This window comes from Callithrix jacchus, chromosome 5 (assembly GCF_049354715.1).
Source record: "Callithrix jacchus isolate 240 chromosome 5, calJac240_pri, whole genome shotgun sequence".
In the NCBI taxonomy this organism is placed as follows: domain Eukaryota; kingdom Metazoa; phylum Chordata; class Mammalia; order Primates; family Cebidae; genus Callithrix; species Callithrix jacchus.
This window is the reverse complement of record NC_133506.1, coordinates 76,242,927-76,267,163: the sequence shown is the minus strand read 5'-3', so window position 1 is coordinate 76,267,163 and position 24,237 is coordinate 76,242,927. Positions and strand designations below refer to the sequence as shown.

The 24,237-nt window shown below is 45.8% G+C and overlaps 1 protein-coding gene across 2 annotated transcripts; it reads left to right on the top strand.

Moving 5' to 3' along the window:
- Positions 1–1,863: 1,863 nt before the first annotated feature.
- On the top strand, positions 1,864–23,632 carry DHRS7C (dehydrogenase/reductase 7C). 2 transcript variants are annotated; one of them, XM_017972285.4, is made up of 7 exons: positions 1,864–1,993; positions 2,166–2,325; positions 12,477–12,589; positions 14,677–14,887; positions 17,696–17,788; positions 21,780–21,935; positions 23,373–23,632. In XM_017972285.4, the coding sequence occupies exons 2-7, from the start codon at positions 2,172–2,174 to the stop codon at positions 23,579–23,581; spliced, it is 936 nt and encodes a 311-aa protein (XP_017827774.1). In that variant the 5' UTR covers positions 1,864–1,993; positions 2,166–2,171; the 3' UTR covers positions 23,582–23,632. The 2 variants fall into 2 exon arrangements, with proteins under 2 accessions (XP_017827774.1, XP_008994773.1); XM_008996525.5 differs by having other exon boundaries at positions 1,867–1,993; positions 14,674–14,887.
- The last annotated feature ends 605 nt before the right edge of the window (positions 23,633–24,237 follow it).

Below are 24,237 nucleotides of genomic sequence, written 5' to 3'. Positions count from 1 at the left end.
TAGCCTTCACACAGAGGCTCCCGTCAATGTCACCAATGACTCCACATCACTAAAGCTGACAGGCACTTCTCAGACCCTGTCTCACCTGACCAATCAGCAGCACTGAACTCAGATAATAATTTATTAAAAGAGAAACTCGACCAGGTGCATTGGCTTACACCTGTAATCCTAACACTTCGGGAGGCTGAGGCAGGCAGATCATGCGGTCAGGAGATCGAGACCATCCTGGCCAATATGGTGAAAGCCTGTCTACTAAAATACAAAAACTTGACTGGGCGTGGTTGCATACACCAATAGTCCCAGTTACTCAGGTGACAAAGGCAGGGAAATGGCTTGAACTAAGGAGGCAGGGGTTGCAGTGAGCCAAGATTGCGCCACTGCACTACAGCCTGGCAACAGAGCAAGACTATATCTCAAAAAAATAAATAAATAAAACTTTAGACAAGTTAAATTTAACAGACTTTGTTCGAGCAAAACAAAACAAAACAAAAACCACACATACAGGTAAAACTATATATGTGCTTTTAAAAGTGAGGAAATAGGCCGGGCGCTGTGGCTCACGCCTGTAATCCCAGCACTTTGGGAGGCTGAGGCAGGTGGATCACGAGGTCAAGAGATTGAGACCATCTTGGTCAACATGGTGAAACCCCGTCTCTACTAAAAATACAAAAAAATTAGCTGGGCACAATGGCGCGTGCCTGTAATCCCAGCTATTCAGGAGGCTGAGGCAGGAGAATTGCCTGAACCCAGGAGGCGGAGGTTGCGGTGAGCCGAGATTGCGCCATTGCACTCCAGCCTGGGTAACAAGAGCGAAACTCCGTCTCAAAAAAAAAAAAAAAAAAAATGAGGAAATAGCTACCCTTAGGGCTGGAAAGAGACATGATGGGGCGCGTCGGCAATGTTCTGTTTCTCAAGCTGCATGCTACTCACGTGGTATGTTCAGCCTATGAAGATTCGTTAAGTCATAAACTTAACGAATGCTTGTTTCTAATATGTATATTAAATGTCAATAAAATGCCGGGACTTTTACAATTTTCCTGGTTATTTCTAATTTCCAAGAAAGAAATACAGTTTCCTTATCCCCTGCAGACACACACACACACACACACACGCGCGCGCGCGCAAGCGCACAGCTCTTAGCCCCACTCCTGATTGGTCCAATGCTGTTTACACACAACTTAGGACCTGATTGTGATTGGCCTTTTTTTTTTTTTTTGGATGGCTCCAGCCCTTGAACTGAGTTTCTGTGTCTCCAGTTCTAATTCTACTGAGTTTCCTTATGTAATGAAAATATTTCACATTGGGGATAAATTCTCAGTATCCTTAATCACGAAAGATAACAACAGTTACCTTCGAATGGCCCAGGGTCTGTGCTAGGTTAACGCGATGCAGATCGTTTATCCTCTCAATGGTCCTGCCCATTTTATAGACAAGGAAGCTAAGGCTCAGAGGTGAGAAGCACTCCCCAAACTGTGCTCTTTCTGCTATTTCCTGTCACACCTCCAAGTGGTTCTTTCTGCAAAAGCCTTCATTCTGTAGAATAGTTTTGTATGCTTTGCATCTCGAACTAGAGAGCAAATGCCAGATGGCCCTTCTGCCACATCCATCCAAACCACCTGGAAGCTACCTGATTGCGAGGGTTACTGGAAGTGAAGGCAAGGATGTTTGTGCTGAACATCCCAGGGTCTGATCCCTCGTGCTCAGCCCCAAACCGCAGAGGAAACCTCTAATAGTCAGGCAAGCCAGGAGAGCTTTGGCAAGAGCCCTGAAATCAGACCCGGCCAGCATGTGTTCCTAAATATCAGAATAGACACTATATTTATTCTGAAAGCCTTTTAGTGCAACTGAAAGCTATAAATAACCATTAGGGCCCAAGCAAGTGGCCTTAACCCATGGATTTTCTTCCAAAAAATGCAGACAGATTTTAATTAAGTTTGCAATTAACCTTTGGGGAGGGCAGGTCCCCTGGATTCCATTTGCTTCTGGAGACACTGTGAGTAATTTCCTATTTGTTGAACATTTGGGGATTAGCATGCTTACCGGGTGTTCAGCTTGGAGGCTTGCACAGAGCCAAGCTCCTTGCAGCCTTGGCCTCCCCCAGCCCTGAGTGTCCCGATCAGTGTCTCTTTGCAAAGCCAATCCCCTTTTACTCCGTTGTCCCCCAGAACAAGATGGGAGTCATGGCTGTGCTGATGCTGCCCCTGCTGCTCCTGGGAATCAGCGGCCTCCTCTTCATTTATCAAGAGGTGTCCAGGCTGTGGTCAAAGTCAGCTGTGCCGAACAAAGTGGTGGTGATCACTGATGCCATCTCAGGACTGGGCAAGGGTAAGCTGGCTTTGCTCCCACCTATGCCCATTTCTGCCCCCAAGGACTGGCAGGGTGGCAGGATGGTGTGTGGGCAAACCTGCTAGGCAGGAGGGGATCAATCCTGTGCTTTCTCCCAGCTTCTATCATTAACCAGCAAGTTTCCTGTCTTTTGGAAGCTGCAGATTCCTGATAAATGAGGGGGGTGGAATATCTAGGGTTGCAAACTCACAGTCTAAGGGGTAAAATTGGTCTGCAGATGTGATTTGTATTGCCTTTGGGGAGTTTCCAGAAATTTTGAAAATGCAAAGCCTTTAGCTGGAGCAAGCAGTGTACTGGTTGTGAGCCCAGACTCAGGAGGAGATGGGTTCTGCTCCTGGCTCCAGCACTGACTAGCTGGCTACTTCACCTCTGTGCCCTAAACCTCCCATCTGTAAAGTGAGAATACCAGCAGTCTCTACCTCATGATGCCGTTGTGAGGAACGAATGAGTTCATAGATGGATAGCACTTAGAATAGCACCTGGAGCTCAGTGGGTATCACTCAAGGGTTAGTAATGATGATAATGAACACACGTAGGCAGAACGTGCACACTATAGTGGGCCACCTATCCCACCCATCCCTATTGCCTCACACTAGGCCTGATTCAATCATTGCACTCGCTGGCATGGAAGGCATTTGCATTTGCAGCCCCTGAATTATATAGTCTCAGAGGGGCCCTTCTGCTGGTGACATAGATGATATGAGGAGGTGTAATTGTCCTTAAGTTTGCAAGATTCTGACTCTATCTTTCCAGACACTTGTGGTACAACTTTATATGCTATATAATTACTGCAACCTTTGCTGTTGTTTTTATTTTTTAAGACAGAGTCTCACTCTGTCGCCCAGCCTGGAGTGCCATGGTGATCTTGGCTTACCACAACCTCCGCCTTCTGGGTTCAAGTGATTCTCCTGCCTCAGCCTCCTGAGTAGCTGGGACTGCAGGTGTGTGCTACCACGCCTGGCAATTTTTTTGTATTTTTAGTAGAGGCGGGGTTTCAACGTGTTGGCCAGGACGGTCTGGATGTCCTGACTTTGTGATCCGCCTGCCTTGGCCTCCCAAAGTGCTGGGGTTACAGGCATGAGCCACTGTGCCCTGTTGTTTTTAGTTTTTATTTTATCATTATTTTTTTTTTACAGGAAATTAAGGAACAGGTTGGACAATCTTAGAGATTGTTTAAATGGTTGTGACCAAAATGCTGACAAAAATATGGACATTGAAGGCCAGGCTTAGGAGGTCTCAGAGGAAAGGAGGAACTTTTTTTGGGGGGGGGAAGAGAAAAAGAAGGGGAAAAAAAGAAAAAGAGGGAAAAAGGAATATTACTTCATTCCTAAAATGGGTTTCAGTAATGGCCGATCAATATTTTGAGTGTTTAAAGTGGTTAATGCATATTTTATGTGTTTAAAATGGAGACCTCTATTGTGTTTATTTGTTCTGGCTCTGAGTTCAAGTCCTGGATATCATTATCAATTTTTTGTCTCGTTGAATCTAAATCTCATTATGTGTCTTATGTATCTGGGTGTTAAGATCTCTTATTGTTACATTAATCCTTTTACCCTTGCATCCTTGTAGCTTTGAGATCTATTTTATTAAGTGTGAGAATTGCAACTGCTGCTTTTTATTTATTTGTTTTTGCTCTCCATTTGGTTGGTGAGTTTTTTTCCATCCCCTTGTTTTGAGTCTTTGTATATCTTTAGATATATCGTTAGATTTTGTGGATAATGTGTATTTTGTGTGTTTAAAATGGAGAGCTCTATTGAGTTTATTTGTTCTGGATCTTAGTTCCAGTCCTGGATATCGTTATCAATTTTCTGTCTCTTTGAATCTAAATCTTATTATGGGTCTTATGTATCTGGGTGTTAAGATCTCTTATTATTACATTAATCCTTTTACCCTTGTATCCTTGTAGCTTTGAAATCTATTTTGTCAAATATGAAAATTGCAACTCCTGCTTTTTATTTATTTATTTTTGCTCTCCATTTGGTTGGTACGTTTTTTTTTTTTCCAACCCTTTATTTTGAGTCTATGTATATCTTTGGATATACGTTAGATTTTGTCTGTATCTTTTGATTGGGAGATTTGGTCGATTTAAATTTAGGGTTGCTGCCATTTGATATTAACTGGCTATTTTGTCCTTTCATTGATGAAAATTCTTCTTTATATTAATGCTCTTTACTTTTTGGTGTATTTTTAGAAAGGCTCATACTGGTTGTTCCTTTCTATGTATAATGCTTCTTTTAGAAGTTCTTGTAAAGCAGGCCCTGTGGTAATAAAATCTCTGCATACTTGCTTGTTCCTAAAAGATTTTATTTTTCCTTCAAATGTAAAGCTTAAATTGGCAGGATATGAAATTCTGGGCTGAAAGTTCTGTTGATTAAGTATATTGAATATTGGCCCCCACTCTCTTCTAGCTTGTAGGGTTTCCGTTGAGAGATCTGCTGTAAGCCTAATAGGCTTACCTTTATGGGTAACTTGATCTTTCCCTCTGGCTGCCCTTAATATTTTCTCCTTCGTTTCGATCTTGGTAAATCTAACGATTATGTGCCTTGGGGTTGGTCTTCTTGAGGAATATCTTTGTGGTGTTCTCTGTATTGCCTGGGGTTGAATAGTGTCCTGCTTTGCTAAATTAGGAAAATTTTACTGGATAATGTCCTGGAGAGTATTTTCCAGCTTGAATTCATTCTCTCCGTCACATTCAGGTACACCAATCAAGCGTATATTAGGTCTTTTCACATAGTCCCATATTGCTTGGAGACTTTGCTCATTCCTTTTTATCCTTTTTTCTCTATTCTTGTCTTGTCATTTTGTTTCATTAAGTTGGTCTTCGACCTCTGATACCCTTTCTTCTGCTTGATCCATTCAGCTGTTTAAGCTTGTACATATTTCACTAAGTTCTCGTGTTGTATTTTTCAACTCCATAAGTTCATTTGTATTCCTCTCTATATTGTCTATTCTTTTCAACATTTCATCGAACCTTTTTTCCAAGTTCTTAGTTTCTTTACATTGGGTTAGAACAAGTTCCTTTAACTCCCAGAAGTTTCTTATCATCCACCTTTTAAAGCCAACTTCAGATAATGGAACACAGTCCTTTTCCATCAGGGCTTGTTCCGTTGCTGATGCGTCCTTTTCCATCAGGGCTTGTTCCGTTGCTGATGGGTTCTGATTTTGAGTATACTCGGCCTTCTTAGGCTGTTTTTTTCCCTTCATTATAGATGAACCGCCTTTCTAATTAGGTTTCTGAGTCGACGTCAAACTTATTGATTCCCAGTGCTGGGATCCGAGCAACCCATTGTGGCAGCCTAAATAGCAGTGATAAGACTGATGGTGCTCTTCTGCCCGGGAATCTCTGGTCTGGCTTCCCTCTTGAGTCCACAACAAGCGGTTCTGATTTCCCAGAGCTCCAAACTCCGGTCAGTAGGGGAAGCAGTCCCATTGGCTCTGCATGAAGAGCTGCTGCCCCAAGACGCTGGCAAAACTGCTGCGGCGGCCTCAAGAGTTGCGCTGGCGACCCGTGGGGCTCCTCCACTGGGAATCGGCTGATCGGTGAAAATTTGTCTAAAGATGTGGCGTCGTCTCGTTCTCTGAGTTTTCACTGGGAGCTACAATCCCGAGCTGTTAGCAGTCGGCCATCTTGGATCGATCCGGAAACAGATTTATCGTTTTTATTATTTTTAATCAATTATAGAAGCCACACAGCCACACATTCATTAGTAACTCAACAAGTGTCCACTATGTCCTGAGCATTGCCCCTGAGCATCCCTCTCAGGGGCTGGCCACTTACTGCCATGGTGCTGCCATCGTGAAAATATTTGTAATGTTCCTGAGATTGCCTCAGAGCCTGCTGCTCATCCTCTTCGGCATCCCAATGGGAGCCAATCTGCACACTTTGAGGATGGCTTTGATTTCAGTGGGTGATCCACCTGGGTCCATCTTGTAAGATAAAAAACAAATAAAAAACAAAGCATAAGGCAGACAGACTAGGCTCTCTACGTGGCCCCAGATGAGTCCCACAAACAATTTCCAGAGAGGATATCCTGCATCAGAAGGGAGCGAGGTGTCTGGGCATGGTGGCTCACACCTGTAATCCCAGCACTTTGGGAGGCTGAGGCAGGAGAATTGCTTGAACCCGGGAGGCGGAGGTTTCAGTGAGCTGAGATCACGCCACCGCCCTTCAGCCTGGCACCTGGTGACGGAACAAGATTCTGTCTCAAAAAAAAAAAAAGGGGGGTGCGGGCAAGGTACACAAACTCAAACTCCTTCTTCTTCCAGGGCAAGCCAGAGCACACACATGCATCAATCAGACCAGACACTAGGCAACAGGGAGTGTGTTGCCCTGGAGAAGTGGAAAAGAGATACTCACCTAGAGCCTTTCAAAATGAAGGCTTTGGGGAAAGTTTGCTCTCCCAATGGTGCATCTTGTCTGGCATTGCACCAGGCTGCTCATATGCAACCCCTGACATGGCCTCTACCCTGGAGCCTTTCCTGACACCTTCATTGCTCCTTCCTGTTGAATGACCCTTGTGGGGTCAGCTTGTGACCTGGCCCCTCCTTTGGATAAGTGTGTTCTCGCACATGTGTTTGCTTTCCAGTTTGATTCCAACATGCTGGAGAATATACTCTGTATGATTTAAATTCTTTTGAATTTGTGGAGGTTTGTCTTAGGATCTATCTTGGTACGGGTTCTGCGAGTGCTGGAAAAAATGTGCATTCTGCCACTGCCCTACGAATGCGGATTCAATCCTGTTGGTTGGGGAGGTTGCTCAGTTCTTCTGCAGCCTTGCTAGTTTTGTGTCTTTTTAGTAGAAATACAGTTTCATTTATCGTTGAGAGACCTGTATTTGTTTTAATCATCTCATGCATTTTTAAAACATCTCATTCATTTGTAGTCACACATGACACCAATCAGGCACCCAGGAAATACATCTCATGAGGGAAACAGCCTTTACAGGAGGATCCCATGGCTGAGCTTGTCGTGTCTGCTGTCAGGGTTCTTTTTTTTACTCTCTCACATTGACCCACCCTGGAAAGAAATGCAAAGAAGAAGAAAATAAAGTCCCAGTACTTAGCAGTAACTTGAGATGCTGGGTGTGTGTGACTTTAAATAAATGCCTAGCTCCCCACACTGCTGACAACAGTGATTCCAGTTTCCAGCTGCTCCATGTCTTAAGTCCAGGGCACTGAGTGGACAACGCAGGCTGCACACAGTCACGGCACACCCTGATGCCACGGAACCTGCATGAACCCCGTGGGTGGTGCCGGGAGCAGCAGGGAGTGCCACGCCAAATTGTTAACTAGGGAAATCAAACAGACAAAGGTCAGACGTCTAGCCCTTGCTCCAACCCTCCAGAATTCAGCCAAGTCGGGGATCCTGTCACCTTGTACCCACCGTGTCTGCAGCAAGAGTGATGATCAAAATACCCAACCCCCACACTTGAGCTGCATCAGTGAGTACAATGGAGCATCAGCCCTGCCTGTGTGTTATCACCTCAAAGACGCAGCTTCTCTCCTTTAAACATTTCTGAAATCAGACTGATTGTCTTTCAATCAATAGCATCTTAATCCCCACAGGCCACCCTTTAAAAAGTCGCTGTGGGCCCCGCGCGGTGGCTCAAGCCTGTAATCCCAGCACTTTGGGAGGCCGAGGCGGGTGGATCACGAGGTCAACAGATCGAGACCATCCCGGTCAACATGGTGAAACCCCGTCTTTACTAAAAATACAAAAAAATTAGCTGGGCGTGGTGGCGCGTGCCTGTAATCCCAGCTACTCGGGAGGCTGAGGCAGAAGAATTGCCTGAACCCAGGAGGCGGAGGTTGCGGTGAGCCGAGATCGCGCCATTGCACTCCAGCCTGGGTAACAAGAGCGAAACTCTGTCTCAAAAAAAAAAAAAAAGTCGCTGTGGTTCACACTTGTAATCCCAGCACTTTGGGATCCTGAGGCACTTGAACTCAGGAGCTCGAGACCAGCCTGGGCAACATAGTGAGATCCCCATATCTGCAAAAAATGCAAAACTTAGTCAGGTATAGTGGCATGTGCCTGTATTCCCAGCTACTCAGGAGGCTGAGGTGGGAGGATTGCTTGAACCCCGGGGGCAGAGGTTGCAGCCAGCCGAAATTACACCACTGTACTCCAGTCTGGGCAACAGAGTGAGACCCTGTCTCAAAAAAAATTAAAAATAAAAGTCATTTATTATCTCTGAAATCAGGAGACAGCTCATCATCAATGGCATCTTAGATTGAAGAAATACTGAAAGAAGGGCTTGATTTATGTTTGTTGAATGAAAGAGAAAAAGCCTGGTACCAAAGTGCTTGAAAAGAGATACATGCTGAGCGGAGCTGATGAAAGAATAGAAATAAGGACACCTGGGTATACTGAAGGCTGGTTTCGGCAGAAATGACTGCTTTGGGAACAGGGCCTCTAGGCTTGGTTTCAGTAGCACTGAGGCACTGAGCATGCCACTGGGCTCCAGCCTCCTGGGCCCACCTGGGCAAGGCAAGGTGTTAGCAGAGAAGGAAAATGGCATGATGGGGAATAATGCTCCCAGCTGTTCTAAATAATGGCTAAGGCCAGAGGTTTGATCTGGCTCCTCTGGCCAGGTGCAGCGGCTCCCACCTGTAATCCCAGCACTTTCGGAGGTCGAGGCCGGTGGATGACCTGAGATCAAGAGTTTGAGACCATCCTGGCCAACATGGCGAAACCCGTCTCTACTTAAAATACAAAAAATTATCCGGGCATGGTGGCAGGTTCTTGTAATCCCAGATACTTCATTTCTATGAAGTGGGAGATGTGGGTTTTTTCTCCACTTGCTCAATCCCTCCTCATCTCCTGGTTCCCAGGAAGTCTACTCTCCACCAACCCTGTCCTTTGGAGTCCCACTGCCCCCCTGAGAGATCCTCTTGGGAAGAGTTGAGACGAGCTCTCAACCAACTCATGGCCTACTCTGCGATTGGTGGCTGTGACTGCCTTGGCTCTGCACCCTGATGGAGAGGTCCCAGCTTTCCTTTTCTCTGGCCTCAGGGCACTGTCTGGGTCTAGGATCTTGCCTATAAGATATCAGGCTGGGCTCCTGGCTGCAGGGAACCGTGCTGTTCAGTTTATTCTTCCTGTGCCCTTCTCTCTAGGATGGAGACAATGAAAATAGCCCCTACCTGAGCCCATGGGCAAAAACTCACCTAATGTTCTCCCCAGGAGAATCTTCCTTCAAAGTCCCCTCTATTCCTCCTCCTCTAATTCTTTTGTGTCCTCCTCCTCTAATTCTTTTGTGTCCTATTTGTGGGTAAAGGGAATTGAACTTCATAAACAGGTTTTTAAATTTTCCTTTTAAAATCAGAATCTTGAACTGGCATCTAACTTTGGAATTTTATATCTATTTGATCTCAGTGCCTCAGTTAAACTTCCAATTTAATCTGCTGTTACATATAGATATGTAGATTTACTATTCTGCTATATACATGAACACACACAGATACAACCCAGCCTTATGGCACTGTATTCAACACGCTGTTTTGAATATTTTTAAAAATTATTTTTAAACTTACTCTATTGTGAACTTCATTCCACGTCAATAGACCAGTTTCTGCAACCTCAATTGTAAGGGCTTCAAAACTGTCAGTGTAGATGTACTATAGTTTACTTAACCAATCCCTGTTACGTCGGACATTTACAATTATCTCCAACTCTTAAGTCTTATAACTGGTACTGAGATAAACAATATTATAACTATGTCTATACAGACATTCTTAATTATCTCCTTGGAATAAATGCCCATCCATGAAATCACTGAATCAAAGTCTTCGCTTATTTTAAGTATACTGTCAAGGTTTTCCTTCCAAAAGACTGCAGCAATTTATACTGCCACCAGCAGTGAGCGTGTGACCCTGACTATTTATTCATAGCAGCCAGTGTGGCCAAGACTATTTCCAATTTTTATTATTTTATTAAATAATATTTATTATTTTATTATCTGATAGATTAAAATCAATCCCATGTTTAAGTTTGTATTTCCTTATTACTGGTATTGACTCATCTTCTGTATCTTGATACTTTTTTTAATGAATTGCTTACTCATCTCCTTAACCAATTTCTTTATTAGCATATTTATCTTTTTTCTAATTGATTTCTAAGAGTTCTTCGTATATCAAATTAACTCTTTTCTGGCATATAGATTATAAACACTTTTTCTCTAAATTTGTGTTGTCCTTTATTTATGGGTGGATTTTTTCATTTTTTTATAAGAACTTTTTTTAAAAGGGTAAAATCTAGGCCGGGCATGGTGTCTCACACCTGTAATCCCAGCACTTTGGGAGGCTGAGGCGAGTGGATCACCTGAGGTCAGGAGTTCGAGATCAGCCTGACTAACATGGGGAAACCCCGTCCTACTAAAAAATACAAAAATTAGCTGGGTGTAGTGGCGGGTGCCTGTAATCCCAGCTATATGGGAGGCTAAGGCAGGAAAATTGCTTGAACATGGGAGGTGGGGGTTGCAGTGAGCTGAGATCACGCCATTGCACTCCAGCCTGAATGACAGACCGAGACTCCATCTCAAAAAAAAAAAAAAACGTAAAATCATTTCTGTTATAATTTTTTTCCTTCAATGGATGCTCAGGAGCCTCTCCCCAGTGTAAAGGTATATATTCTTCCCTACCTTCTCGTTCTGTTTTGGTTCTATTTTTATATTTTACTATTCAGTATATTGTGGTGTAATGCATCCAGCTTTTTTCTGTCCCAAATAGGTATTCAAATACCACTTTTTTTTTTAAGACAGTCTCACTCTTTTGCCCAGGCTGGAGTGCAGTGGCATGATCTCTGCTCACTGTAGCCTCCATCTCCTGGGTTCAAGCAATTAATCACACCCAAATAGCTGAGATAAAATTTTTCAATTTTTATCAGAGATGGTTTTTACCATGTTGGCCAGGCTAGTCTTGAACTCCTGACCTCAAGTGATCTGTTCACCTTGACCTCCCAAAGTGCTGAGATTACAGGCATGAGCCACTGCACTGAGCCCCCACTTTTTACATAATATATTCTCTTTCCATTGATTCAACATGCTAGCTTTATCATACAATAAATTCTCAATACATGGCTCTATTTATTATCAATATTTCTATCTAGACTCCAACTGCTCACTCTTTAATTTCTGTAGTTTTACAATATATTTTAACCACTGTTTTTCAAAATGTTCTTTGTTTTCCTTCATACTGAATATTCCAATTCAAATGTGCAAGATATGCCATATAAAGTGTAGAATCTGTCTGTCATTTCCCAAGACCCATTGAAATCCTGATTTACCCAATCAATTGAACTTGGAAACAAACTGGCATCCTTATTGAATTTTGTCATCCAGACTCATCATGGACAGCCTCTTTCTCAATAAAACACCTGAAATGAGAGGAATCTTCACTTCTCTGCAGCCTTAACAATTCAAGGTGACATTGTTAACCCAGCTACAATGTCTGGACTCAGGTTTCCCTCTGTCAGCAGACTGAGCCCTCCAGCGCCCTCCTCCCAGCTCTCTTGGGGATACCCAGTATACCTGTTTTCAGGCCTCATGGAGACCTCTCATCCCTACAACTCTCTGCTTGGCTCTTATCTCTACAAATCTATCTTGGCCTTTTCTGCCTTCAGTCCTGCTCCCACCTGATTTAGACTTCACAGTCCAGCACCTCAATTGCACCCTCTCTCCAATACCACAATCCCCCTGCCCTCCTGAGTAGCTGGGATTACAGGCATGGGCCACCATGCCCAGCTAATTTTGTATTTTTAGTAGAGACGAGGTTTCTCCATGCTGGTCAGGCTGGGCTTGAACTCCCAACCTCAGATGATCCTCCCACCTCGGCCTCCCAAAGTGCTGGGATTACAGATGTGAGCCACCGTGCCTGGCCAATAATAAGAACTTTCTAACAAAGGAAGAGTTGTCTCACTCCACCATGAGCTCCCTTTCATGAAGCAACTAAGTGGAGACTGGAAATGACAAAAATCCCAGCCCCAGGAGGGAGTCGAATGACATGACTCCTAAAGGACCTCATGGTGCTAAGACTTCTGAGGTTTTGAATTCATGAGTTCCCAAGAGAGGGGGTTCACTGTCCATGGCTCCATACACACAGTGTGCTCTGCCCTGTTTCCTTCGTCCCCACAGAGTGTGCTCGGGTGTTCCACACGGGTGGGGCAAGGCTGGTGCTATGTGGAAAGAACTGGGAGAGACTAGAGAACCTCTATGATGCCTTGATCAGCGTGGCTGACCCCAGCAAGGTAAGGTCTTCCAGCCATCGGCGTGGGTAACCCTGGGCACTCCCAGCCTCCATTGATCTTTCAGAACCAGCTTGTGGACCAAGTGGAGGAAACTTGGTGATTGCTTTGGGAAATGTGAGGCAATGAACCCAATGACCTTGACATAGGCAAGTTTACCATTCATAATGGGTTAACTTGTTTTGACCACCCACCATGACAAAATCGTGTTCTTTAGCCATGGCCCCTTGCCCTGACTCTATATAAGTCAAACTTAACAAGGATACAGAACACAGAGGATATTACAGGTACCAGCTGTGATTACAAACACAGCCATTTTTTTTTTAATACCTCAACTGGTATCTCCTTCAAAGAAACCAGATAAATGAGACCCCTTCCCAAGAAGTCTCCCAGGAAGTGAACACATTTCAATGAGGCTGCAGCTCCCTGGAGCACTGGTCAGGGAACTGTCTTTGGGGATCCCTTCAGGATATTTGTTTCTAATCTTTACCTTTGAGGTTGCATTTGGTGTTTAGAAACAGCTAAGTCAGGTGCAGTGGCTCATGCCTGTAATCCCAGCACTTTGGGAGGCTGAGGTGGGTGGATCACCTGAGGTCGGGAGTTTGAGACCAGTCGACCAACATGGAGAAGCACTGTCTCTAATAAAAATACAAAAATTAGCTGGGTGTGGTGGTGCATGCCTGTAATCCCAGCTACTCAGGAGGCTGAGGCAGGAGAATTGCTGGCACCCAGGAGGGGGAGGCTGCAGTGAGCTGAGATTGCACTATTGCACTCCAACCTGGGTAACAAGAGCAAAACTCTGACTCAAATTAAAAAAAAGAAAGAAAGAAACAGCTCAAAGTAATTCAGAGGTAAGTTTGGTATTTGAGGAGATGAATCAAACAGGGTAACACAGAATCTCCCAAAGTGTGTTTCTAGGGATGTGATTAGGCACTTGGTAAAAGGGTTTTCAGTCAGTTGAGTGAGAAACACTGAGTTCAGCTAAGCTTGTCCGGATTCTTCACTACGGAACTTTTCAGAGCCTTTGATATGCCGATGTTCACTGTGTATCTCCAAGAAGAACTTGGAGAACAGCCTGTGTTTCCCAGACAAATCTGACCACAGAACTCTCTCTTCAAGGGCATATCTAAGGAAATTGGGATTGCATTTCCCACTCGGTGTCATCAATTTTCCCATCTGTCCACCCTCCTACACATCCCTAGAGCAACACAGTCTTCATGCAGCAAGTGTCAGGCTGAACACAGTGCCTGGCACATAGATGCTCCAAAAATATTGTGTTGAGTGTATGATTTTAGGTTTTTTTTTTTTTTTTTTCTGAGATGAAGTCTCTCTCTGTTGTTCAGGCTGGAGTGGAATGGTGGGATCTCAACTCACTGCAACCTCCAACTCCCAAGTTCAAGTGATTCTCCTGCCTCAGCCTCCTGTGTAGCTGTGATTATAGTCACATGCCACCATGCCCAGATAATTTTTGTATTTTTAGTAAAGATGGGGTTTCACTATGTTGGTCAGGCTGGTCTCGAACTCCTGATCTCAGGTGACCCGCCAACCTCAGCCTTCCAAAGTGCTGAGATTACAGGCATAAACCACCTCACCTGGCCCAGCCCAATTTTAGTTTTTAAAAATGTGGCTATAAAGTATTGCGATGGCTTTCTTTTTTTTTTTTTTTTTTTTTTTTTTGCAACTTGCAAGCCAGGTTGAAAAGCGGTTTCTGCAAAGGAGCTCAGAAACGTTAAAAGTAATGATGTCACCACTGGAGTCAGTGCACAGCCCACAAAGGGGACCACTGTGAAGGGTGATATTCATTTATTGGTTCTGGAACCTTAGCCAAAAGCTTAGACTTATTGCTGCATATTCATATCTAGATTTGTTGTTGCTTTTGCCCTGGTCCCCAAGAATGACTTCTCTGGCAATATCCTTCATCCCAGAATGATTTCTGCTTCTTGTCTTTATTTTATTTATTTATTTATTGATTTGCAGCCATTTCATGATCTTTGAATTTCAAAATAGGTGGCTTTTAGATCGAGGGCTCCCAAGGTCTGCAAGAGGGAGGATATCTCACACATACCCTGACTCTCTCATTGGTTCAGCAGACGTTCACCCCAAAGCTGGTCCTGTTGGACCTCTCGGACATCAGCTGTGTCCCAGATGTGGCAAAAGAAGTCCTGGATTGCTATGGCTGTGTGGACATCCTTATCAACAATGCCAGTGTGAAGGTGAAGGGGCCTGCCCATAAGATTTCTCTGGAGCTAGACAAAAAGATCATGGATGCCAATTACTTTGGACCCATCACCTTGACAAAAGGTCTCGTGAGTTTGACTTTCCCGTGGGGATCTGGGCCGCCAGCTTCTACAGAGGGCTCTGTTAAATAGCCAGACAGTCATCCAATTCTGTATAGAATCCCCCAACTCCCTTGGAAAATTCCCTACCTATTGGGTGAAAGCTTTCAGCATTCCCATTGGAAATGTTTATGAAGGAAAAGGAACTCAGGAACCATGTGATTCGTATATTTCAACCACCCTCTCTGTGAATCCCTCTCCCCACCCAAGCCTGGTCTTTTTACTTCTCTTTCCTCATGTCCATGGTTTCCCTCCGATTCGACATCTCTGAACAATTGTCTCATCCTTGTGTACATTCTGCTGTATCAACCTTGCAGTTGATCTGCTCCTAACCATGACAGTTGATCAAAGGTAAAGATTCTGGCCGGGAGTGGTGGCTCATGCTTGTAATCCCAGCACTTTGGGAGGCTGAGCCAGGTGGATAACCTGAGGCCAGGAGTTTGAGACCAGTCTGGCCAACATGGTGAAACCCCATCTCTACTGTAAATACAAAATTAGCCGGGCGTGGTGATGGGTGCCTGTAACCCCAGCTATTCGGGAGGCTGAGGCAGGATAATTGCTTGAACCCAGAAGGCAGAGCTTGCAGTGAGCCAAGATTGTGCCATTGCACTACAGCCTGGGCAACAGAGCAAGACTGTTTGAAAAAAAAAAAAAAGATTCTGTCCTCAGAAATGAAGAAGAAGAAGGACTTATCACAAAACTACAAGAGACCCAGTATTTTGTCAACCCCTTCACAGAAACAGGGAAGGCAGGAGGATGTCTCCCTTTAATGAGTAAGATGGGTGATTCCTATGTGAACCTGTTAGATGGGCCGAGGAGACAGCCAGGTGCAGATTTCTCACCACTAGGTTCAAACATAGTTCTAAAGCCTGGAAAGTGGGGCTGGAAATGACCATAGGATGAAGAGTTGAAACCCCTGCCATCCAAAGAAATAAAAGTTTATCAAACAGAAGTTCAGGGGGAATGGAATGTGGAGAACACCTCCAATGAGGGAGTGGGGTGTCCTGGCAAAGGTTAAGATCTAGCATATCTTGGAACTACCTTCTCTACAACCAGCTCCCATGCTGGGTACCTCTAACGATAGGATTTCAAGTACTAAGACTAATGAAGAGAAAGAAACATTTGGGGCAGAAAGATGACTTCTCAGAGCTCCTAGAATAGTGTCCCATAGACAACAGTTTCCTCCATTCCAGTCCCTATGAACACACCAAACAGGCCAGCACAGGTGTGTCATCCATCAACCTTGAATAGAGACTGTTTGGTGGCATCCAAGCAAGGAATGAAGAAAGTGGAGTGGAGAAGGGCCAGAATGGGCTTCTCCTCCTGGTTAGTCCTTTAACTCACGAAGGACCCTGGGTCTACACCCTAGCTCTGGACCTCAATTTGTCTACCTTTAACATGAAGGGGCTGTTTCACAGATCATTCTGAAAGTTGACTCTGACCATAATCTTTTCATTTTTTGCCATATCCCCATTCCACCTGTACTATTATTAACTTAATACCTTTCTCTGAATTTTCTCCTTTTTAAATTGAATTCACTTTAGGAGGAAATCTTTATAAAACCAACATAGATTTAAAATCTCCTTCACTCTCAATAAACAAAGAGCAACCTGAAAATTAAACAAATTAGCTTCCTCCAAGATAGCCTGAGAACATCAGAATCTTCCCTCTCTTTGTTAAAAGATTAGCACATGACAGTCTGGCAATTCCTCAAGGATCTAGAACTGGAAATACCATTTGATGCAGCAATCCCATTACTGGGTATATACCCAAAGGAGTATAAATCATTCTAGTATAAAGACACATGCACACATGTTTACTGAGGCACTGTTCAGAATAGCAAAGACTTGGAACCAACCCAAATGTCCATCAATGATAGACTGGATAAAGACAATGTGGCACATGTACACCATGGAATACTATGCAGTCATAAAAATGGATGAGTTCATGTCCTTTGCAGGGACATGGATGAGGCTGGAAACCATCATTCTCAGCAAATTAACACAAGAACAGAAAACCAAACACCACATGTTCTCACTTATAAGTGGGAGTTGAACAATGAGAACACATGGACACAGGGAGGGGAACAACACACACTGGGGCCTGTCAGGAGGTGGGGGTCCAGGGGAGGGATAGCATTAGGAGAAATACGTAATGTAGATGACTGGATGATGGATGCAGCAAACCACCATAGCACGTGAATACCTTTGTAACAAACCTGCACATTCTGCACATGTACCCCAGCACTTAGAGTATAATAAATTTTTTTTTTAAAGATTAGCACATGGAAGAGAGGCGTCGAAGACATACTAGAGCCAATGTGAGACTTCCTTCTTCCTTCTTGAGGCCGCAGTAGGAGAACTGAAAAGGGAATGCCTTTCTTACTATTGAGATCAGTGTCTGTTCTATTGGGTACTGTACTCACTACCTGAGTGCAATATACCCATGTAACAAATCTGCACATGTTCCCCCCGCATCTAAAACAAAAGTTGAGAGGAAAATAAAATAAAATCGAAACAAATATGCATTTAAAAAATTAGTGTCACTGAATGCACATTGGTGGGAAAGTACCAATTTAAAATCACCCAGCAATTCACCAGCCCACGCTTTGGGAACACTGGATAAATGATGGCAGGGTCCATTCCATCCCTGCCGTGCTGCAATCTAATGACTGCGGAGGTAGCAGAGCCCTGTGATGAAGGGGGCCGGGGTGGGGGGTCTCCCTGCTGCTGCCTAAGGTGGTCTCTGAGTCGCATTGTCCTGTGTTTTCCAGCCCTGCTTCCCAACATGATCTCCCGGAGAACAGGCCAAATTGTGCTAGTGAATAACATCCAGGGGAAGTTTGGGATCCCATTCCGTACAGCATGTAAGTTGCTAAGATAAAAATATGCCATCTTCTCTTGTATGTCTTCTGGTATAAGGCAGGATCTGTTATGTCTACGACTAGGCAGATGGTCACAGGGGAAAGGGCCCAAGGATGACACCATCTGCTGGGTTTTCTTTCATCCCTATGGTTCCTATTTCTTGAGCGCCTACAGCCTACAAGTCGCTATGGGAGATGCTGAGACATTAAAGATAAGCTCCCTCTCTCCACAAAGCTCACCATCTCCCATATGGGTAGAACATGCACTAAGTGAACGTGACAAGGCCAGGTGAAGGTCATACTCCTGACAAAGATGCACAGTCACAGCTCCAATGCCCCTTCCTCCATAAAGATGCCCTTGAAGGAAAGATTTCCATTGGGAAAGAGAAGGATGGGTGCACATCACAAAATGGGATTGCACCTGTAATCCTAGGACTTTGGGAGGCCAAGGCAGGATGATCACTTGAGGTCAGGAGTTTGAGACCAGCCTGGCCAACATGATGACACCTGGTCTCTACTAAAAATATGAAAATTAGCTAGGCATGGTGGTGTGCACCTGTAATCCCAGTTACTCAGAAGGTTAAGGCAGGGGAATTGCTTGAGCCCAGGAGAAGGAGATTGCAGTGAGCTGAGATCTCGCCACTGTACGCCAGCCCGAATGACAGAGCAAGACTCTCTCAAAAATAAAAAACCACACCACATGGAAGTCACTTGCCCATGTGTCTACCTGACTGATGAACTGAAGATTCCATGAGGCCAGAGCCGCCTCTGTCCACCTCTGGGTCCCCAGCTCCTCACCTACTAGAGCAGGCGCTTCACTGCTGAATGGCTGAAGGAATCGAGGAGATGGTGGATGAATGAACAACAAGCTAATAGACCTTTTTTTTTTTTTTTTTGGTAACACTTGTATTGATGATGTAATTCACATGCCACACAATGCATCCACTTAAAGTGCCTAGTTCTGCCGGTGTGGTGGCTCACACCCGTAATCCCAGCACTTTGGGAAGCCGAGACAGGCAGATCACCTGAAGTCAGGAGTTCGAGACCCATGTGGCCAACATGGCAAAACCCCGTCTCTGCTAAAAATACAAAAATTAGCTGGGCGTGGTGGCTCATGCCTGTGATTCCAGCTACTCAGGAGGCTGAGGCAGGATAATCGCTTGAACCTGGGAGGGGGAGGTTACAGTGAGCCAAGATTGCGCCATTGCATTCAGCCTGAGAAACAGAGTGAGATTGTCTCAAAAAAAGAAAAAAAAATGTATGGTTCCACTATTTTTAGTATATTCATGGAGCTGTGTATTCATCACCATGATCAATTTTTGGACATTTTCACCAACCCAAAAAGTAAGTCCCCTGCCCTTAGCCATCACTCTCCAATCCCCCACCTCCCTGCACTATGCAACCCCTAATCTATTTTCTGTCTCTATACATTTGCCTATTCTGGACATTTCACATCAACAGAATCACATAATGTGCAGTCATTTTGTGCCTGATTTTCTTATTTAGCATAATATTTTCAAGGTTCAACTGTTTGTAACATGTATTAGTCGTGCTTTTTTTTTTTTTTTCTTTGAGACGGGGTCTCACTCTGTCACCCAGGTTGGAAGTAGTGCGATCTTGGCTCACTGTAACCTCCACCTCCAGAGTTCAGGTGATTCTCCTGCCTCAGCCTCCCGAGTAGCTGGGATTATAGGCGTGCACCATCATGCCTGGCTAATTTTTGTATTTTTAGTAGAGACAGGGTTTCGCCATGCTGGTCAGCTGGTCTCGATCTCCTGACCTCATGATCCACCCACCTCACCCTCCCAAAGTGCTGGGATTACAGGTTTGAGCCACTAATCCTGGCCTGCATTTCTTTTGTGGCCAAATAGTATTTCATTGTGTGCAGCTATTTTGTGTTTATCTATCAGTCAGTTGATGGGCATTTGTGTTGTTTCTGCTTTGGGCTGTTATGAATAACGCTGCCGTGAATGTTCATGTACAAGTTTCTTTGTGGACATGTGCTTTCATCTCTCTTGGGTATCTACCTAGGAGAGGAATTGCTGGGCCACGTGGTAACTCTATGTTTAACAGTTCAAGGAACAGCCAGGCTGTTTTCCAGCGCTTGCATCATTTTACATCCTCACCAGCAACGCACATAGATTCCATTTTCTCCACTCCTTGCCAATACCTTATCTCCATCTTCTTGATTCAAGCCATCTTAGTGTGTCATGTTGGCCAGGATGGTCTTGATCTCCTGATCTCATGATCCCTCTGCCTTGGTCTCCCAAAATGCTGGGATTACAGGCACAAGCCACCATGCCTGGCCCCAATCTCTCTTTTTAAAAAGAAAAGAGACCAGGTGCAGTGGCTTGCGCCTGTAATCCCAACACTTTGGGCAACAGAGCGAGACTCTGTCTCAATAAAAAAGAAACAACATTAAACCCCTACACAGTGCAGGGTTCAAATGTACGTGCCACTGTCTTGGGTTCCTTAGCCATGAATGAGGTGAGCCAAGCAAGAAGACCAGCCTGGCCAACATGGTGAAACCCTGTCTCTACTAAAAATACACAAATTCGCCAGGTGTGGTGGCACATGCCTGTAGTCCCAGCTACTTGGGAGGCTGAGGCAGGAGGATCGCTTGAAACCAGGAGGCAGAAGTTGCAGTGAGCAGGGATAGTGCTGCTGCACTCCAGCCTAGTGACAGAGCAAGACTCTGTCTCAAAAAAAGAGAGAGAGAGAGAGAGAAAGTTTTGTGGCAACTATGATAGAAGTAAATACCTCATATGACATAGTTTTCTATATGTTGAAATATTTCATAATTGAAAAGAGAAAATAAAATAGAGAAAGTTAGAAGCAGATGGATCCTAACATTCTTCTTAGTTACCATCCTCCCAAATTCTCTTATTTTCAATTGACTCTTTTTTTGGTGGGGGCAGGATGGAGTCTTGCTCTGGTCATCTAAGCTAGAGTGCAGTGGCTCAATCTTGGCCCACTGCAACCTCTACCTCCCAGGTTCATGAGATCCTTGTGCCTCAGCCTCCCAAGTAGCTGAGATTACAGATGTGCCCCACCACCCCCAGCTAATTTTTGTATTTTTACTAGAGATGGGTTTTCACCATGTTGGCCAGGCTGGTCTCGAACTCCCAGCCTGAGGGAATCTGCCTGCCTCAGCCTCCCAAAGTGCTGGGATTACAGGCATGAGCCACCGCACCCAGCCTGATTTGATGTTTTCTAAGGGCAGGAGGAAGCAGGCATGGAAGGAGAGGGACAGCCAGCTCCTCAGGCTCGGGGAACCAGGAGAGGGTTCTGGTTGAAGGCAGGAACCACAGCACATCCACCTTCTGCCTCTGACTGACACCCCTAAAATGTGAAGTTGGGGTGCATCACACCCCAAATGTGGTTCTAACTTCCCAAAGCTCTAAGCAATGTCCACTCCATCCTTTATGGAATTCCTGGAATGATCCTTTTTTGCCCAATCCATGGCATCTACTATTTGAACTGGATTTGGCAAGTGGATTACATAGACCGGCTCTCCAAGGAAAAGGGGAACGGGAAGGGAGAGGGGATATCTGTGCTTCAGGCTCATGCAGCCACCAACTGGCCCCGGACCTTGGACAAGTTTCTTAGGCATCGGCCTTCCCAGGAAGGAAGGGGAATTCATGCTGTGCCAGCATTCTATATTTTCTCATTTGATCATCACAGTAATTTGGCAAGGGAACTATGACCCCCGTTTTAAAGATAAGGAAACTGAGCCTCAGGGAGGCAAAGTGATTTGCCCAAGATCACGTCACACCGCCAGCAAGTGGCTAAGGTGGATTCAATTCCAGATCTTTTTCCACCACTCCTGAGGGCTCTCTGCCCTCATTCATAAAGCAAGGGGCAGATTCTTGAGGACCCACCCAGCTCTGCGCTTGTAGGAAGTGTGCCTGTCGGTCCTCCTGCCTCCAATGTACCCACCAGGAAGCAGGGCCGGGAGCATCCCAAGCCCACCTCTGGATGGTTTCTCCTGCAGATGCTGCCTCCAAGCACGCAGCCCTGGGCTTCTTTGACTGCCTCCGAGCGGAAGTGGAGGAATATGACGTCGTCATCAGCACCGTGAGCCCGACTTTCATCCGGTCATACCATGTTTATCCAGAGCAAGGAAACTGGGAAGCCTCCATTTGGAAATGTGAGACTTCAGAGGGAAGTTGGGGTTCCCTGGGTGGCCTCTGGAACTGTCCAGTGTCACTGGGGGTGGATGACCTTCAGATGGGTACTCCCGAAGCATGAGTCTGGGGGTCGGGGTGGAGGAGGCTCAGCAACCCCCCACAGCAGGGCAGGGGCCCCAAACCTTTAGGCCTGAGGCAGCTGGTAGACAGAATCCTAGTAGCCTACTGCCCCATGCATGCACTGAGCTCAGCCACTCAGCTTACTCTGCCACCTATGCAAGTGACTGCCTGTCTCTGGGCCTGTTTCCCAGATGTAATGGCCAGGATTTGGGCTGGAAGAAATTTCCTGCCCCCATCCCTTGCATAGAGTGAAGGCCGAGAGTCTAAAACCAGGCCACCCACACTGGAAGCCGGCCTCTGCCACACATTAGAGGGTTGGACATGAGCAAGTCCCTTCATCACTTCCTGCCTTCCTAAGAGGCAGGTATTGCTGTTACTGTTTTCAGTAACAGCAATACCTACCTCAAGAGAAATTTTAGAAAATGAGGGATAGGCCAGGCATGGTGGCTCATACCTGTAATCCCAGCACTTTGGGAGGCCAAGACAGGCGGATCACCTGAGGTTGGAAGTTCGAAATCAGCCTGACCAACATGGAGAAACCCCGTCTCTACTAAAAATGCAAAATTAACTGGGCATGGTGGTGGGTGCCTGTAATCCCAGTACTTGGGAGGACAAGGCAGGAGAATCACTTGAACCCAGGAGGTGGACGTTGCAGTGAGCCCAGATAGTGCCATTGCACTCCAGCCTGGGTGACAAGAGTGAGACTCTGTGAGAGAGAGACAGAGAGAAAGAGAAGAAAGAAAGAAAAGAAAGAAAGAAAGAAAGAGAGAGAAAGAAAGAAAGAATAGCAATACCTATCTCTCAGGGATCTCTAAAGGACTAGAGGTTCTGGAATAGCAACTAGCGGCTCTATCATTCAGTGCACCTTGTTAAGTTCACTATTCCGAGATACTCCAAGCACAGAGGTGCTACCTGCTACCCTTGCCCAAGGCTCTAGGTCCACCTTGAGGAACTAAGATGATCCAAGATCAGGGGTTACCGGGGGACAGAGCACGGGTTCCAGGACACTCCTGACAAGCACAGCTTCACAACAGTTACAGACAACAGCCCCTTAATCCACCTGGCACCTTCTCAGATCCTAACCTCTTTTGCATCCCTTTCCCCACACCTAACCGCCCTGCGAAATGACCAGAGTGGTTAACTAGGTCCACCTCACAGATGCAGAAGGAAACCCAGAGAGTAGAGCGTCTCCCGCTGGGCCCCGCGGCCCGTGGGTGGCGGAGGGGCCTGGAACCTGCAGGGTTCCACGCTTCCCAGGCCTTTGTGCACCTGCAGGGCTCTGACCAGCCGGCTCCCCACCGAGGCCGTCACCCTCGCCCCGCACTGGGGCCGTTCAGTCTTTTTCAGGAAGCTGACCTATGGCGTGCACCCCGTGGAGGTGGCGGAGGAGGTGATGCGCACCGTGCGGAGAAAGAAGCAGGAGGTGTTCATGGCCAACCCCATTCCCAAGGCCGCTGTGTACGTCCGCACCTTCTTCCCCGAGTTCTTTTTCGCCGTGGTGGCCTGTGGGGTGAAGGAGAAGCTCAATGTCCCGGAGGAGGGGTAACTGCAGGAGGCCAAATGGGTCACGCCTTGGAAATAAAGGTTTCTGGCAGGTGCTGGCCCTTCCATCCTGTGCTCGACACTGGGGTCCCACGCCCCCACACCCCTCCCCTGTCCGAGATCTCCCTGAGACAGTGATGACCGCCCGGAGTCAGTCCGGAAGCTTCAGGGCCTGGGGTTCTCCCACTCCACATTCCCAGGACACACTTCCAGAAGCTTCCCTGCTCTGTAGGGAAACAGGAGCTGCAATGGCTCCAACCCCACATCCCCACACCCACACTGTCCCTATGTGCTCAGGAGCTCACTCTGAAAACCGCCTCCACTGTATACAAGGGTGACCTGCTTGTCACCTCTACCCACCAGCGCAGGACTCGGCGACCGTTTAGGACAGTGCTGCAAGGATGGAAATATTCTATAATCTGCATTGTCCAACATGGCAGCACTGGCTGCATGTGGCTGCTGGGCATTTGAAAAGTGGCCCCGTGTGTCTGAGACACTAAATTTTTAATGCTATTTAATTATAATTAATTTAAAATTTAATAGCCATAGGTGGCTAACAGCTCCAGAGTTGGGGGTGTGTGAGAATCAGCCCCTCTTCCAGGCTGATTTCATTGGCCTCAGACCTCTCCCAACCCCACCCCAGCTCTCCCCTGCACCATC

What these genes read in the sequence shown, in the direction of transcription:
- DHRS7C (XM_008996525.5), top strand. Translation starts at nt 2,172, where the DNA reads ATGGGAGTCATGGCTGTGCTGATGCTGCCCCTGCTGCTCCTGGGAATC. An exon ending in GATCCCATTCCGTACAGCAT is followed by an intron (nt 17,789 to 21,779) that starts GTAAGTTGCTAA and finishes TTTCTCCTGCAG; the next exon opens with ATGCTGCCTCCAAGCACGCA. An exon ending in GGAAGCCTCCATTTGGAAAT is followed by an intron (nt 21,936 to 23,372) that starts GTGAGACTTCAG and finishes GGGGCCGTTCAG; the next exon opens with TCTTTTTCAGGAAGCTGACC.